The 15,629-nt window shown below is 43.7% G+C and overlaps 2 protein-coding genes across 2 annotated transcripts; one reads left to right on the top strand and one right to left on the bottom strand.

Moving 5' to 3' along the window:
* Positions 1-1,089: 1,089 nt before the first annotated feature.
* LOC113445966 (uncharacterized) lies at positions 1,090-5,093 on the top strand. The gene is made up of 3 exons (XM_026715373.2): positions 1,090-1,157; positions 2,897-3,044; positions 3,960-5,093. The coding sequence occupies exons 1-3, from the start codon at positions 1,121-1,123 to the stop codon at positions 4,498-4,500; spliced, it is 726 nt and encodes a 241-aa protein (XP_026571158.1). The 5' UTR covers positions 1,090-1,120; the 3' UTR covers positions 4,501-5,093.
* Positions 5,094-7,193: 2,100 nt separating this feature from the next.
* On the bottom strand, positions 7,194-14,842 carry LOC148124977 (uncharacterized). The gene is made up of 3 exons (XM_087939407.1): positions 14,740-14,842; positions 9,971-10,118; positions 7,194-7,702 (listed from the first exon to the last, which is right to left on the bottom strand). Exons 1-3 carry the CDS (start codon positions 14,780-14,782, stop codon positions 7,372-7,374), a joined length of 522 nt encoding a protein of 173 aa, XP_087795533.1. The 5' UTR covers positions 14,783-14,842; the 3' UTR covers positions 7,194-7,371.
* Between the last annotated feature and the right edge of the window lie 787 nt (positions 14,843-15,629).

Raw genomic sequence — 15,629 nt, 5'->3', positions numbered from 1 at the left:
AAGGGCCTGCATAAGTGCACCATCGTGCCTACTGTCCCTATCCTATGGTCCCCAATTATCAGTTCCTAATTCCTGTATTCTTACTCATGTTAATACTTATATCTAGTACCTTGTGAGCAATTGACAAATAAAATAAATAAATAAAATGTGTATAGAAGGCTAATAAATGAAGGGATTATGGTAAATTGAGGCAGGATGACCTCAGTCTTCAGTGCCCTCTGGTGGTGGATAGCTTAATTTAACATTCAATTTATTTAAACAAGAGTTTAGAAGCTCTCCTGTTTTCAACATGGGTAGTCCCCAAACGTTCCGTGGCTAAATGAGTCGTTCGTTAAGTGGGATTTGCCCCCATTTTGTGACCTTTCCTGCCACAATTGTTGAGTGAATCACTGCAGTTGTTAAGTTAGTAATGTGGTTGAATCTGGCTTCCCCGTTTAACTCTGCCTGTCAGAAGACCGCAAAAACTGTGGCCATGAATGAACCCAGGGATTCTGCAACCGTCGTAAATACGAACCAGTTGCCGAGTGTCCGAATTTCGATCTGTGAACCATGCGGGAGGCTGCCACAGTTTTGTAAGTGTCCTTGTGCCATTAGAATCTTACACCGATTTCCCCATCCCCTGTCTGCTGAACTGAGTGGCCGTTTTGCAATGGTGGCTTTCCGAAGATCAATTGTGGTGAAGCTCATTGGCTGTATGGAAGATGTATTCGGTGGAATTGAATTCCAGACTGAAGACACAAGGAATCCTACCACCCATGTCGGTTTCTGCAAAGGTTGACTCATAAGGTTGATGCTTAACATCTCCAAGGTTATTGCTTGATGGAGACAGATCGGACAAAGGAGGTGGATCAGTGAAATCCACCTTCTTTGATGTCCTCTTACGTTCCTTATCAAAGATTCTTCTTGTTTACTCCATCCTCTTTTGTATTCCAGTTGTTCTAAGCCAAGAAGACCTTCTACCCTCCCTAACCCAGTCACATCCAGGTCCTTGCCTTGTGTTAATGAATGACAGGAAGTAGATGTTGACGTCTTCATTTAAGCTCCCCGTTGGCGCTCTTGCTACTCATACAATATCTGCCTTCATCTTGGTAGAACATCTCAAGAAGTTCCAGGAGCCACCATGAAGTTCCTCATTCTGGCTTTTGCCATCTTCTCAGGTGAGTGGAGGATTTGGCTGAGGAAGAGGAAATGTTGAAACTTCTTTCGGCTGGGTTGACGATCTCTTTCCCTGGCTCTCCCCTTAGGAGCTGGAATGTTTCATTCTTGCAAAAGCATGTTTAATCTTTCCTCGTCCCACCCAAATGCACCGATAACTATAGGGATGACTTCAAAGACCTTTCATATAATCTGCGCATTTTGATAATTAGATACCCGTGTCTTATTGTTTCTTTCCATTCTTTTTCTTTGATTTTTACTATCTTCAGACATTGCTACATCTACCAACATTCCTCTTTTCCTTTGAGTTGTTGTGTGCTGTGTTGTAGATGGCAATTGGTTTGTCGTAAAAATCCAATTGTGGTCGTACTAGTGATAAAATTATCATCATCATTATCTCTTTTAGTCATTAAACATGAAACTTAGTCAACTGAACATTTAAAAATGTATCACAAATATCACTGGCTGGCGCTGATGGTTGATACGGATTGCTGCCAGCATCCTAGGTATCAGCCAAATATCTTCTTAAAATGTATGTTGTTCTAAAAAAATAAATGAAAAAATAAATTAATAAAAATGTATGTTGTTCTGAGTAGCGCAGTCGTTTGCGGCTCTGCTGGTGCTCAGTAGAAAGCTCTACTACTACTATTACTACTACTACTACTACTACTACTACTACTATCATTATCATTATCATTATTTCTGGAGTTGAAGACCACATATCTTAAAGTTGCTGAAGTTAAGGAACACTGTGTTAGATGATGATGAAGATGATGATGATAATATTATTTCAGAAACTGACCACCTAGAATGCCATAACTGAGTTGCTAAAATCATTCCCTGGAAACTGTGCCAAAATTTTGGATTTGAGTATAATAACAACTACTGGGAACATCAGGTTGAGAAGGTTCTGGAGAATGAAAAAGTCAAGATCTTGTGGGACTGCAGAATTTAGACTGACAGGCACCTGGCCCACAACACACCCGACATATCAATAGTTGAAAAGAAAAAGGGTTGGTTCATTGACATTGCAATACCTGGTGATGCACGAATCGAAGACATGTGGCAAGAAAAGAATCACACAGTACAGGACTTACAAATTGAAGTTGAGTGACTTTGGAAAAAGAAATTGTGTGTGATCCCAATTGTAATTGGAGCCCTTGGAGCAATACCTAAAGGGCTGCCTCGGTATTTGGAAATTCTGAATTTATCAGACTTGAATACCCTGATTCTACAAAAAGCCACCCTACTTGGAACAGCTTATATCCTCCAATCCTACCTGAACAGTTCCTAGGTCCTTGGTTAGGACTAAAACTGCTGAGCTACCAACCAGCCCCAAAGGCTGTGAATCTCACTAAAATAATAATAATAATAATAATAATAATAATAATAATAATAATAATAATAATAATAATAATATCTAGAGCAGTGATGCTTAACTTCCGCAACCTTAAGATGTGTGGACATCAACTCCCAGTCCGCCATGCTGGCTGGGGAATTCTGGGAGTTGAAGTCTGCACATCTTAAAGTTGCTGAGATTTAGAAACTCTGGCCTAAAGTCTAACAAGATTGTGTAAATGTTTTAAACGAAAGGTGTTGACATACACGCACCATCTCCATCAATTTAATTTCAACAAAGATAAACCGGACAGAGATGTAATACCCGTTTCCAAATCCTCTGCTTTTTTGGGCAATAGAAACAAGGTTACATTCATCGTCATCCTTATATTTTCTCCTGCAGCATCCCAAGCGTACGTTCTCCGAGATGAGCCATATCCTCACCTGGCCAAGTTAAACGAGGAGCTCCTAGAGTACATGCAGAATGTCACCAGGATGGTGAATGAAAAAGTGGACTATATCCAAAACCTGGAGCTTAGCCAAGCAATGCTGTAAGAAAGCCGATTGTACTATGCTACGTAGGGGCTGGGGGAGAAAGACATAAAGGAAAGCACATCTTATTCCTTGTTTACCAGCAAAAATCAGGCCAGCCAGCTGGTTTTCTGCTGGCAATTGCCAGCTACTGGCTGGGGACAGGGTGGTTGTAGCTTGCTGCTTATTTTTTTTTTTCTGACAAAGGTATAATGAAAGCTCCTTATTGTCCTTCCTTCCTTCCTTCCTTCCTTCCTTCCTTCCTTCCTTCCCTTCCATCCATCCATTCCTTCCTTCCTTCCTTCCTCTCCTTCCACCTTCCTTCCTTCCTTCCTTCCTTCCTTCCATCCTTCCATCCTTCCTTCCTTCCTTCCTTCCTTCCTTCCTTCCTTCCTTCCATCCATCCTTCCATCCTTCCTTCCTTCCTTCCATCCTTCCATCCTTCCATCCTTCCTTCCTTCCTTCCTTCCTTCCATCCATCCTGCCTTCCTTCCTTCCTTCCTTCCATCCATCCTTCCTTCCTTCCATCCTTCCTTCCTTCCTTCCTTCCTTCCTTCCTTCCATCCTTCCTTCCCTCTCCTTCCACCTTCCTTCCTTCCTTCCTTCCTTCCTTCCTTCCTTCCTTCCTTCCTTCCTTCCTTCCTTCCATCCTTCCATCCTTCCTTCCTTCCTTCCTTCCTTCCATCCTTCCTTCCTTCCTTCCTTCCTTCCTTCCTTCCTTCCTTCCATCCTTCCTTCCTTCCATCCTTCCATCCTTCCTTCCTTCCTTCCTTCCTTCCTTCCTTCCTTCCTTCCTTCCTTCCTTCCTTCCTTCCTTCCTTCCTTCCCTCTCCTTCCACCTTCCTATGTTCAGGAATTTCCTGTTCTCTAACGTAGCTCTTCTCCCTCATCTGGGTTTCCCAAAAACCATTTTCTTCTCTCCTTCTCTCTCACAGAGACCGGCTTCACCACACCTACTTAAAAATAAGCGAGCACTTGAATTACCTGGAGTCCAAATTGCCTCCGGATGTCCCGAGAACCTATTATACGGCCCTCGCGATGTCCATGGGCTTGGTGGAGAAAGGTATCGATGCCGTAAACAACTTCAAGAGGCAAGTGACCCCAGTCACTGACAAGGTGGCCGAATCCCTGTACTCCATTGTGGCTCCCTTCGCAAACTCGGTCTTGGAGAAGATGGGACCGTATTCTGAGGTCCTCCGTCGGGCCGTCAGCACCTCAGTTGAGAGACTCAACCCGAGGTTGAGCGAGAAGCTCAAGAAGCTTCTGGAAAAGATGACCAAAGAGTTGGCTCCATTAATCCAAACCCTCCAGAATGAATTACAAGAATTAAAGGCTTCCTTACAACCAGCTACTGACCATGTCCAGAAGAAGGTGAAGGAAAGCTTGAAGAGAATCAACGAGGAGTTGCAACCGTATATTGCTCCCATTCTTGAAACCCTTGAAAAATATACCAAGGCCTCTCCAGTTGAACCGTGATTGCGTTTCTGCAAGCAGAACCTTGGCTGATCTCTACTGAGAAATCAGTAGGTAATAAAATATACAGATTATGGCCATTTCGATTAGGGCTGTTTGTAATTCCCCACTTTCTCAGGCCATAGAGGAAAGAGAGGAGTGGGGAACAATGGTCCCTTTATGACTTGTGGACTTCAACGCCCAGAATCCCCGAGCCAGCATGGAATTCTGGGACTTGAAGTCCACAAATCATAAAAGGGCCATTGTCCCCCATCCCTGCTGTAAAAATGGAATTATTTCCAGAAATGACAAGCTGGTGCTTTTGGTTACAAAAGTCGTGTTTCTTATTCCAGGATGAGAGCTACTACTGAATAGAGACACCTAAGCAAATTGAAGCAGCATTAGATAACACAACAGGGATCCCTCCACCTAATCATGCCTCCTCTCAGACATGTTAGGACTACAACTTCCCAAAGTCTCTGCTGGTTGTGACCCAAACATTTAATGAGGCCATCAGTTTGGAAAAGATTGTTCTAGGTTAACCTATATTTCCTATATTCTGCTTCTAAGTATTTTCTATGTACTAACTTAATACATAGCGTAACCTCTCCTCTTCAGACTGCTGTGTGTAGTTTTTGCAGAGGATTCTTTGCCCATAAATATGTAGAGATATAGATAGATAGATAGATAGATAGATAGATAGATAGATAGATAGATAGATAGATAGGAAAGACAGAAAGACAGGTGATAGAGTCAGATAGATAGATAGATGATAGATAGATAGATAGATAGATAGATAGATAGATAGATAGATAGATAGATAGATATAAAGATGATAGAGATAAAGATATAGATGAGTGGATGGATAGGTACATAAATATGTAAATGGGTGGATGGATAGATGATTGATAGGTAGATAGATTGATAGATAGATAGATAGATAGATAGATAGATAGATAGATAGATAGATAGAGTGATGGATGGATGGATGGATGGATATGTAAATATTAGATAGACGGATGAGTGGATGGATGGGTAAATAGATATGTAAAAGATGGATGGATGGATTAGATGATAGATAATAGGTGAGTAATGGATGGATAAATATGTAAACAATAGATGGATGTGGATGGATGGATGGATGCATAAATAGATATATAAAAGATGGATGGATTACACAGACAGACAGACAGAAGGACAGATATAGAGATGTTTATCATTCTATGTCGGTGAACATTGGAACCATTCTCTATCCTTTCCCAGAACAACCAAGAATTTTTGCTTATGAACACACAGGTCACTTGTTTTGGCAAACTGCAGCCCTGTTCATGGCCAGCATCAACTGTTGGCCATTTAGGGCAACATGACCATAAATCTCAAGGACATGATGAAAGCCACCCCCATTACCCTCCATTAATGATTGACAGAAGGTAGGCATGGAAAGGACATCACTTATCTTTTTTGGAGCCTTCACAAGCTCAGAGTCCATTGTACCTTCAAGCAAGCAGGTTCTTGAGAACCTCTGTTGGGTCACTCAACACAGTAAGTGAAGTTTACACAATATTTTTTTTTATCTGAATTGTGGCTTTTGTATAATTCTAGCCCAATGAATATTTTCTTGGAAAAATGCCTCCTAACTCCCCAGTTCTCTCTGGTGTGTTTTTCCCCCACTGGGTCAAACTATTGCTAGTCAGTACTAACTGGAGATCTTGCCACGTCAGCAATCAAACAAGGATTAGTTGATATTTCTTGGGTTCATCTGTTGACCTGGGAAGGCAAAAACTCCCTGGATGGGAACTCTGCAAGTTGGAGATCCCTGCTCTACACGAACAAACACATCAAAATGGTCATTGCAAGAGCATTGTGCTATTTTAATACAATGTTCCACAATTTGGGCAATTTTAACATACGTGGATTTCAACTATCAGAATTCCATACTCCTTGGGGAATTGTGGGAGCTGAAGTTCACACACCTCAAAGTTTACTAGCTTTCTGGCTGGAGAATTCTGGGAGCTGAAGTCCACATATCTTCACACTATCAAGGTTGAGAAACATTGATTTAAATGCTTGGGATGATCCGACTTGTAGCCAGGGGTGGGATTCTACAGGTTCGCACCTATTCGATGGAACCGCTTGTTAACATTCTAAGCAGTTGGAAGAACCGGTTGTTAGAAGAAATTACTGGCCTAATCCTGTAAGGAAGGCAGGAAGGAAACATTCTGGTGTTGCTTAGAGAAATTGCCTCTCCATTAACCCTTATTACATTCTCGGCAGGACTGGACTTCCTGTCTCTGGAACTTCTCTGGAGTTTTTTTCCCCCTCCTTTGCTGGTACTTTGCTTCTGTGGAGTGACCATTCAAAATTACAATGGCACTGAAAAAAGTGACATGACCATTTTTCACACTTATGACTGTTGCAGCATCCCCACAGTCACGAGAGGCCAGGCGAGGAGATGCGTGCCTCGATGTGAGTGATGTTGAGTTGGCCACACTCAGCCAATAACATGACCACCAAACCACACCCACCAACTAAGCCACATCCACAGAACCAGTTGTTAAAACATTTGAACCCCACCCCTGCTTGTATCCCAAGATTGTCCCAAGATTGACCATCTTCTCTTATCTGGGATGAGGTTGTGTTTGGTTTTTTCCCCCTCATGTAGAACTTCAGGGACAATGGAATTTCCCTCAACAAGGAGGACACTGAGACAAGGCCTGTTCATGTCATGCTGTGTTTATTGTTCCAGAAAGTGGATCATAGTTACAACGAGGTGCAGGGCTGGATCAGCAGAGCCATATCAGGGTTCTTCCTCAAGCGAGCCTATCCACTTCTTCTAAGTTTACCATGCCCTACGGCCACAGTCTCAGAGAGCTGTGGGTGTCCCATGGGGGACCTTCAGGACTTCATGTTCTTTTGTATTGTGTTGGAAATGCTAGCCAAGCTTTGCTCACCAGCCAAAGACATAAACTTGTTGCTCCTCTCAATGGCAGGTTCGATAAGCCCTTCATTCACCGCTTGCACAGGAGGAAACTTCTTAATTCCATCTACCATGTCCGCCACTTTCTGTAATTGATCCTTCACTGCCTCCTTGCCTTGATTAAGAAGAGACTGGCCGTACTGTTGAGCATCCTTGACTAAGTGACTAGCCTTGCGGTTAAACAGTTTGGGTGGGATGTGTTTTTTCCCCGTTTCCGCTAAGTAGGCCACAGCATCAGAGAGATGTCCTCTGTGGAAGAGAAGACTCATTGTTATTTAACGTTCAATACATTTAATAACTGATATGAGCAATGGTGACAACATAGCCATTACATACTTGAGCTTTCTATCCTCTTAATTTCCCCACCACCACATTTATTTACGATCATGGACCAGAATACAGCAGGTGAATTTCATTGTTTTGAAAAATCATCTTCTGACATGGGAAACCTTAATGATATCCAAAATGTCTTTAAAAAAAAAAAGTGTCCTGAGAATTGGACAACCATTGGGTTTCCCGCCCAAGCAGTGGGTTGGACTAGAAGATCTCCAGGATCCCTTCCAACTCCGTCATTCTGTTAATTTATCCGTAAAGTAAAATAATATATTCTCTTCCCTGATACAATTCCCTTATAGAGTGATCTCTAAGGATGGGAAATGTTAGGTTGGAGCATCATGTATCATTATAAAAAGCAGCTCAGCAGAACTTCAGATGTTGATTCAAAACCATTGTCCACCCAAAATTAGATTCAGTTCCGCCATATTTGCCATATGCCTCTTTTCTAGAACTATTAATGGCATGGCACTAGAATGTAGAACGTAAAATAATAGGGTGTTCTGACACAAACCTTGTTCCAAGGAAACCAACATGAAATGGAGGTAGCAGCAAAACCTTTTAAGGATTCTTTACAAATTCTGTTCCTTCACGGTTAAAAGGCTGTTGCAAACTAATTGTGTCTGATAAGAATGAGCCTTGCCAAGGTTGTGCAAGGCTGCCAAGGACACTAGATAAAGTTGCCAAGAAGTATTTCAAACACAAAGAGTCTCCAAACATAAACTAAGAGAGTCCGAACGTCCACAAGTGCAAAAACTTATTTGCTTCCTGCAAAGAACTCCAGATTCTCAGCTGGCTTTTTATCTCTTAATGGAGGGGCCATCACCTTGCAGCCTTACTCCCGAGTTGCCCGTGCTGCTGCAGCTGCTCTTCCCTTCAAGCAGCCCTGCGTGCACACGGACTGGGCACAGGCTCCTCAGGGACCTCTTCATCACTGATGCCAACCTCCACAATCTCCGAAGGCAGCACTCCACTCAGTGGCGGGATTCAACCAGCGTTACTACCAGTTCAGTGATTACGGTTTGCATAATAACTTTATTTACTTAGCTTATCAGCTGGCTGGTTTCCATCTCAAGTTTCACTCTTGTACAGATAGTCCTTGATTTACAAGCACAATTGCACCAGTGGTTAAGTGAGTTTAAGTGACTTACAACCAAAGGAGACAGTTGTTAACTGAGTTTTGTCCCAGGTTACGGATCCTTCTTGTCAAAGTTGTGAATTGAATCATTACAGTTGTTAAATTAGTCACCCGGCTGTTAAGTGAATCTGGCTTCCCCATTGACTTAGCTTGCCAGAAAGTCGCCAAAGGGCATCTCATAACCCAACAGATACTGCAACCGTCATAACTACGAATCAGTTGCAAAAACGGCTGAATTTTGATTGCGTGGACATGGGGATGCTGCCACACGGTCAGCGTTGTTTTAGCTTCTGCAGCGATTCACTTAACAACAAATGTGACAAGACAGGTCATAAAATGGGGCAAACCTCACTTAATAGGTGTCCTGCTTTGCAAGTTTTTGAAAAATTGGACTCAACTTTGCTCATAAGTTGAGGATAAGATGTCGTCTTTGCAGGGTGCCTTTCCAACGTCTTGAGGTTACAATTCCTAAGTCCCATTTCCAATGGTCCCTAAGTGAAATGTTGTAAGTCGAGGTCTACCTGTACCTGGTTTGATTTGACGGACTCCCAAATGTTCTGAAAATGAGTGGACTTCAACTCCCAGAATTCCTCAGCTGGCATTGTTTCTCAACCTTGGCCCCCTTTAAGATGGGTGGACTTCAACTCCCAGAATTCCTCAGCTGGCATTGTTTCTCAATCTCACAACCAGCATAGCTGGCTGAGGAATTCTGGGAGTTGAAGTCCATCCCCTCTTAAAGTGACCAAAGTTGAGAATCACTCATTTCAATTATATCCTCACTGGAGGTTTTTAAGAAGAGATTAGACCGCCATTTGTCTGAAATGGTATACGGTCTTCTGCTCAAGCAGGGGCAAAAAAAACCAACAACAACCAAAAAACCACCCTCCCCTCTGGAAGTGAATTATATCCTTATCAAGGTCATCACAGCCTTTGAGGGGTGCCAAATTCACTCTGGGTCAGAACAACCTGTGACATCCGAGAGGAGGGCAGGAGATAAGAGGGAAGATCTTGCATCACGTTTGCTCTTGAAATGTTTGCTCACTCACTTCATTGTGTTCAGACTGTGAGTTATGGTTTCGGCAACTTGATCGGAAAGTTTTGCAATTTGGCTTTGCAACTGTTCCAGAACGGATTGTTGTTCAGGCTCCGAGATCGATGAAGGAGGCTCCTCAACGAGGACAGCACCTTGAAAACCTAAGAAGGGAAGGAAAGCATGGATGAGGAGCCCCCCCACAAATAGACCAAGAAAGAAAAGATATTCCCCCTCCCCATTTTTTAAAACTGATTAACAGAGTCAGAAGGGACCTTGTACTGTAGGTCATCTAATCCAGGGGTCTCCAACCTTGGCAACTTTAAGACTTGCGGACTTCAACTCTCAGAGTTGAAGCTTTGCTGGCTGAGGAATTCTGGGAGTTGAAGTCCTCAAGTCTTAAAGTTGCCAAAGTTGGAGGTCTCTGATCTAGTCCAACCCTCCACCCAAACAGGAGACCCTACACCTGGGTCTAAGACCACAGGCCTGAATTAGTCTCCATTCCAGTCTGTTTCCTGTTTCCCATCTAGCCTCTGGGACTCCCTGCCACAACAAAGCTCTCCGATAAGTGAGGTCATTTTACATAAGGGTAGAAGGGCACTGTAATTAACTACAGGGGGAAACAAATAAATAAACCCAGGACGCAGTTTCTTGTTGCGGTTTGCCCTGCATGTTTAGTAGAAACCTGGGCTGCTCCGTCTATTTCAACATTTAGCCTACCTTGCAGGGTTGATGTGAAGATAAAGGAAGAAGGGACAAAAAAAAATAAGAAAAAGGTTTGACAAGGCCAACATGATTAGGCGGGGGGTGGGGTGGGGGTGGCATGGATTTAGGAGAAAGAGGAAGAAGCATTTCAGCCAAAGAGAGTTTCGATAAAGGAGAATATTTGTAGCTCAGGGTTGAAATGAGGGGCCCTTGGTGGTCAGACAAGGAGTAATGGATGGAAACTGATCAAGGAGAGATTCAACCTGGAAATAAGGAGGAATTTTCTGACAGGGAGAATGATCCACCCATGGAACAGAAGTTGCCTTCAGAAGTTGTGAGAACTTCACCACTGGGGGCTTTCAAGAAGAGACTGGGCTGCCATCTGTCAGAAATGGTGTGCAAGGTCTCCTGCTCGGGCAGGGGGTTGGACTAGATGAAAAATGGGACTTACGACTTATTTTTCACACAGTTCGTCATGCCCCTGTTGGAATCTGATTCGGAGGGGGAGGCCGAGCAGCTGACAGGGAATGGGAGTGTAGCTCCATTGGCTGTGGAAGAAAGTGGGCAAGGGCAAAGTCCGGCTGGGCAGAGCAGGGAAGAGGTAGAACAAGGGAGAGAGAGTTCAGAGGAAGACCCAGGCCCACCCCCTCTTCATCCTAAGGCATGCAGGGAGGAGCGGAGAAGGGAGCAACGTGAGCTGCGTGGCTTACAGGGGAGGAAAGGGCCATGATTCCCTTCATTAACTGCGGCTGGGCACACAGTGTTTAGAAAGGGAAACTGTGCACAGCAAACCGTTGGGAACAAATTGTGAATTATCTGGTATCGTCAAGGCTTATCTGTGTTCCTGGCATCTTCCCAACTGTGTATGTTTGGCTGTGCGTTCAAGTCTGAAATTCCTTCTCCTGCCCTGCTAAACTAATTCCTTCAGTTTGGCCTGATTAGACTTAAAGTTACAGTTTGTGTTGACCATGTTTTGGACTGAATTTCCTCCACTTAAAGGCTGTTCCTGGGAGAGTTTTTCTCCAGCCGAAGGTAACCTGGACATTGGAGGCAAAGTTGGAGATAATAAAGAGACTCTTCTTGCTTGTTTGATGGTTGCCTTTGTGGCATGCCCCTTTGGGTCATCACATTTACGCCCTTTCCAGCATCCCCCCATACGATCAAAATTGGCAACTGGTTCACATTTAGGACCGTGGCTGCATCCCAAGGCCACGTGATTCCCCTTTTGCGTCCCTCTGACAAACCGAGTCAATGGGAGGGAAAAGCCAGATTCACTGAAACAACCGAATGACGTAACTGTTGTATAAAAGCAAAAAGTTGTGGTTGCAAACCTTTGACTGTGCCAGAAAGGGTCGGAAGTTGGGCCCTTTTTCTTTTCCTCCCATCACTCTATAACCCTTCTTTTTCCTTTCCTCTCTTTTTACTTTGCCATGGTTTTTTTTCCCCCTTTGATACTTCGATAAACGAAGAAAATAAAGAAAACTAAATGAAGAAAACTAATAAAAAAAAAGTTAAAATGAACCATCGAGCGACTAACTTCTGCATGGCAGTGGTTCACTTAATCGCTGTGGAAAGAATGGTCATAAAGTGAGGCACACACACCTCCCTTAACAAATGCCTCCCTTAACAACAAACAATTTTGGTCGTAAGTCGAGCAGAGAAAAGAGAATCACTAAAAAATGATAGGAAATGGAATTACTGAAGACTGCTCTCCTGTCTCCCCTGGTCCTTCTCTTCCTAGACTAGACATCCCCAGTTCCTGCAACCGTTCTTCGTATGTTTTAGCCTCCAGTCTCCTAATCCTCTTTGTTGCTCTTCGCTGCACACTTTCTAGAGTCTCCACATCTTTTTTACATCATGGGAAGGATGAGAAGAATAATAGCAGTGCAGTCTTAGTAACTGTCCTTGTGTCTAGTAGTTGTTCTGGTGTGCAGTGCCCTATAGCATCGTTTTGAGGGTAGAAGTTGAAACAGTTTATGTCCAGGATGTGAGGGGTCTGTAGGTATTTTCACAGCTCTCTTTTTGACTCAGCGCAGTAGACAGGTCTCGCTGAAGATGTAGCTGTGAAATCTGGCTTCCCAGTTTGGAAATATATTTGGGAGACCAACCTCATCAGTTCCTGCAACCGTTCTTCATATGTTTTATCCTCCAGTCCCGTCATCATCTTTGTTGCTCTTCTCTGCACTCTTTCTAGAGTCTCAATATCTTTTTTCTAGTGTGGTGACCAAAACTAGATGCAGTACTCTCGGTGTGGTCTTACTAAGGCTTTATAGAGTGGTATTAGTACCTCCCCTGATCTTGATTATATCCCTCTGTTAATGCAATTTAGGATTGCAGTGGCCTTTTTTTTTAGAATAGAATATTTTATTGGCCAAGTGTAGTTGGGCACACAAGGAATTTGTCTTGGTGCAAATACTCTCAGTATACATAAAAGAAAAGATACATTCGTCAAGAGTCAAGAATTTTGGCTGTTGCTGCTGCACACGGCTGGCTCATATTTAAATGGTTGTCCACTAGGATTCCGAGATCACTCTCACAGTTACTACTACTGAGCAAGGTATCACTTACAACTGCTCGTTTAGTTCAAGGTTACAATAGCACTGAGAAAAAAAAGTGTTTTATGACCAGTCCTCACACTTATGACTATCTTGGCATCGTGGGATCCAAATTCAGGCATTTGGCAACTGGCAAGCAATGCCAATGGTTACAGCTTCCTGGGGGGTCATGGATTCACCACTTGTGACATTCCCAGCTGGCTTGCAATCAGCGACGTCGTTGGGGGGGGAGCCAAATTCGCTTAATGACCAAGCGGTCCACCAAAGTGCAGCTACTTGCTTAACAACCATGGCAAAAAAAATAAAGGGGTCATTCAAGCAGCTTTGGCTCTCTTAACGACTACCCTGCTTAGCAACAGAAATTCTGGTCCCAATTGTGGCAATAAGTCAAGGACTACCCCATTTGTAGAATAGAACTGACACTCATCCTAGGGAACATCCAATTAATAATTGAGCCCAACCACCCAAAAAGTGAATAAAAACACCCAGATATTTCCCCCACCCCTTTCTAGATTCCTGGCAAGGAAATGTAGCTAAGTCTCTCTTTGTTTTCCTCTCCTCTGCTGACCAAATTAGCCAAGCGAATTTTACTTTATGGAGCCTCACAATTTGTTCCTTAAATTTGCACACTCGATGAAGCAGCGATGGGTGAATGCATTCTTTATTGACCAAGATAGCTAAGCCCAGTCGATGCAGTAAATAAAAACCAATTACATCCCTGGGTGAGCCTAGCTCAATCTTTGGTATCTGCGTGGCAGGCTGAAATTACAACAGGTGCAGGGCTTTTCTTGAACCCAGAGCCTGGAGAAATATCTAGCAAAGAGGTCTCCAAACTTGGCCACTTTAAGACTTGTGAATTTCAACTCCCAGAATTCTCCAGCCAGCTATGGATTCAGGGAGTTGAAGTCCACAAGTCTTAAAGTGGCCGAGTTTGGGGACCCCTGATCTAGCAGGTTCTTAACAGAATTGGGATTTCTGTAGGATTTAGGGCAAGCGTCTTCCAACTTGGCAAGTTGAAGTCTTGTGCACTTCAACTCCCCAAATTCCTCAGCTAACATGACAGGAGGAGGAATTCTGGGAGTTGAAGTCCACAAGTCTTAAAGTGGCCGAGTTTGGGGGATCCCTGAATTCTAGCAGGTTCTTAACAGAATTGGGATTTCTGTAGGATTTAGGGCAAGCGTCTTCCAACTTGGCAAGTTTAAGACTTGTGGACTTCAACTCCCCAAATTCCTCAGCTAACATGACAGGAGGAGGAGTTCTGGGAGTTGAAGTCCACCAGTCTGAAAGTGGCCGAGTTTGGGGGACCCCTGATTGAGGGGCTGGAAAAGGATTCGTAGGGTTGATCTCTAGGATTCAGCAAGATGAAGCCACCATACCTGTAAGGTGTTCTTCTAGAGCTGACAGGTTCTTCTAGAGCTGCCTGACAGCATCACCTTCCGATCTTGGTCTACCATAAACTAACTTGGTTCTCCTCCTGCAAGGATTGCTGGTAGGAAAAGATGGGAAGTCACCTGAGAAGACTTACCTGTGATGAAGGCCAGGAAAAAGAGAATGGCAATAGACTTCATGGTGGTGCTATCAGCCAGGGTTCTTGTGAAAAATGAGAGAAATAGGACTGTCTGCCAGGGAATTAAGGACCAATTTATGGGTTGTAGGACACAGTGACCATCTGGTGCTATCATTTATTAACCTGGGCTCCAGGAGTCATGGGACAAGGAAGGGGATTTTAAAACTTTTTTTCTCTACCTTTTGCTTGACATATCATGCTTTCATAACCCGAGATGTATAAACACACATACCGTCATTGATTCTCGGAAAAAACAGCCACACGAAGCTGTCTATATCGAAAGAGTTTTGTTTCAATTTTCTAACAACCCCTCGAAGTCCGTACATCTTATCGTGCCGATGGAAGAGAATCTTTGTAGCTGAGGGTTGGCTTGAGGGGCCCCTGGGTGTTCTCTGAGCTGGGTGGTTTCCTTGGAGACCTTTCATTACCCAACTAGGTAGCATCATCAGTGCTAGAAGGGAGAGGGGTTTGCGGAATGGAGGAGGAGGAGGAGGAGGAGGTCTCTGGGATCGTTGGTTCTCTCTGAGCTGGGTTGTGTTCCTTTAGACCTTTCATCACCCAACTACGTAGCATCAGCAGTGCTAGAAGGGAGAGGGGTTTGAATGGAATGGAGGAGGAGGTCTCTGGGATCGTTGGTTCTCTCTGAGCTGGGTTGTGTTCCTTTAGACCTTTCATCACCCAACTAGGTAGCATCAGCAGTGCTAGAAGGGAGAGGGGTTTGCGGAATGGAGGAGGAGGTCTCTGGGATCGTTGGTTCTCTCTGAGCTGGGTTGTGTTCCTTTAGACCTTTCATCACCCAACTAGGTAGCATCATCAGTGCTAGAAGGGAGAGGGGTTTGCAGAATGGA

Source organism: Pseudonaja textilis, chromosome 10 (assembly GCF_049901715.1).
Source record: "Pseudonaja textilis isolate UNSWEBS1 chromosome 10, rPseTex1.2, whole genome shotgun sequence".
In the NCBI taxonomy this organism is placed as follows: domain Eukaryota; kingdom Metazoa; phylum Chordata; class Lepidosauria; order Squamata; family Elapidae; genus Pseudonaja; species Pseudonaja textilis.
Note: the sequence above shows the minus strand (reverse complement) of the source record. Positions and strands in the feature narration are given on the sequence as shown.

Coding starts and splice junctions, on each gene's coding strand:
- LOC113445966 (XM_026715373.2), top strand. CDS start 1,121: ATGAAGTTCCTCATTCTGGCTTTTGCCATCTTCTCAG. Junction 1,158..2,896: donor GGCTTTTGCCATCTTCTCAG/GTGAGTGGAGGA, acceptor TTTCTCCTGCAG/CATCCCAAGCGTACGTTCTC. Junction 3,045..3,959: donor GAGCTTAGCCAAGCAATGCT/GTAAGAAAGCCG, acceptor TCTCTCTCACAG/AGACCGGCTTCACCACACCT.
- LOC148124977 (XM_087939407.1), bottom strand. CDS start 14,782: ATGAAGTCTATTGCCATTCTCTTTTTCCTGGCCTTCATCACAG. Junction 10,119..14,739: donor TTTCCTGGCCTTCATCACAG/GTAAGTCTTCTC, acceptor TTCCCTTCTTAG/GTTTTCAAGGTGCTGTCCTC. Junction 7,703..9,970: donor CACAGTCTGAACACAATGAA/GTGAGTGAGCAA, acceptor TCTCTTCCACAG/AGGACATCTCTCTGATGCTG.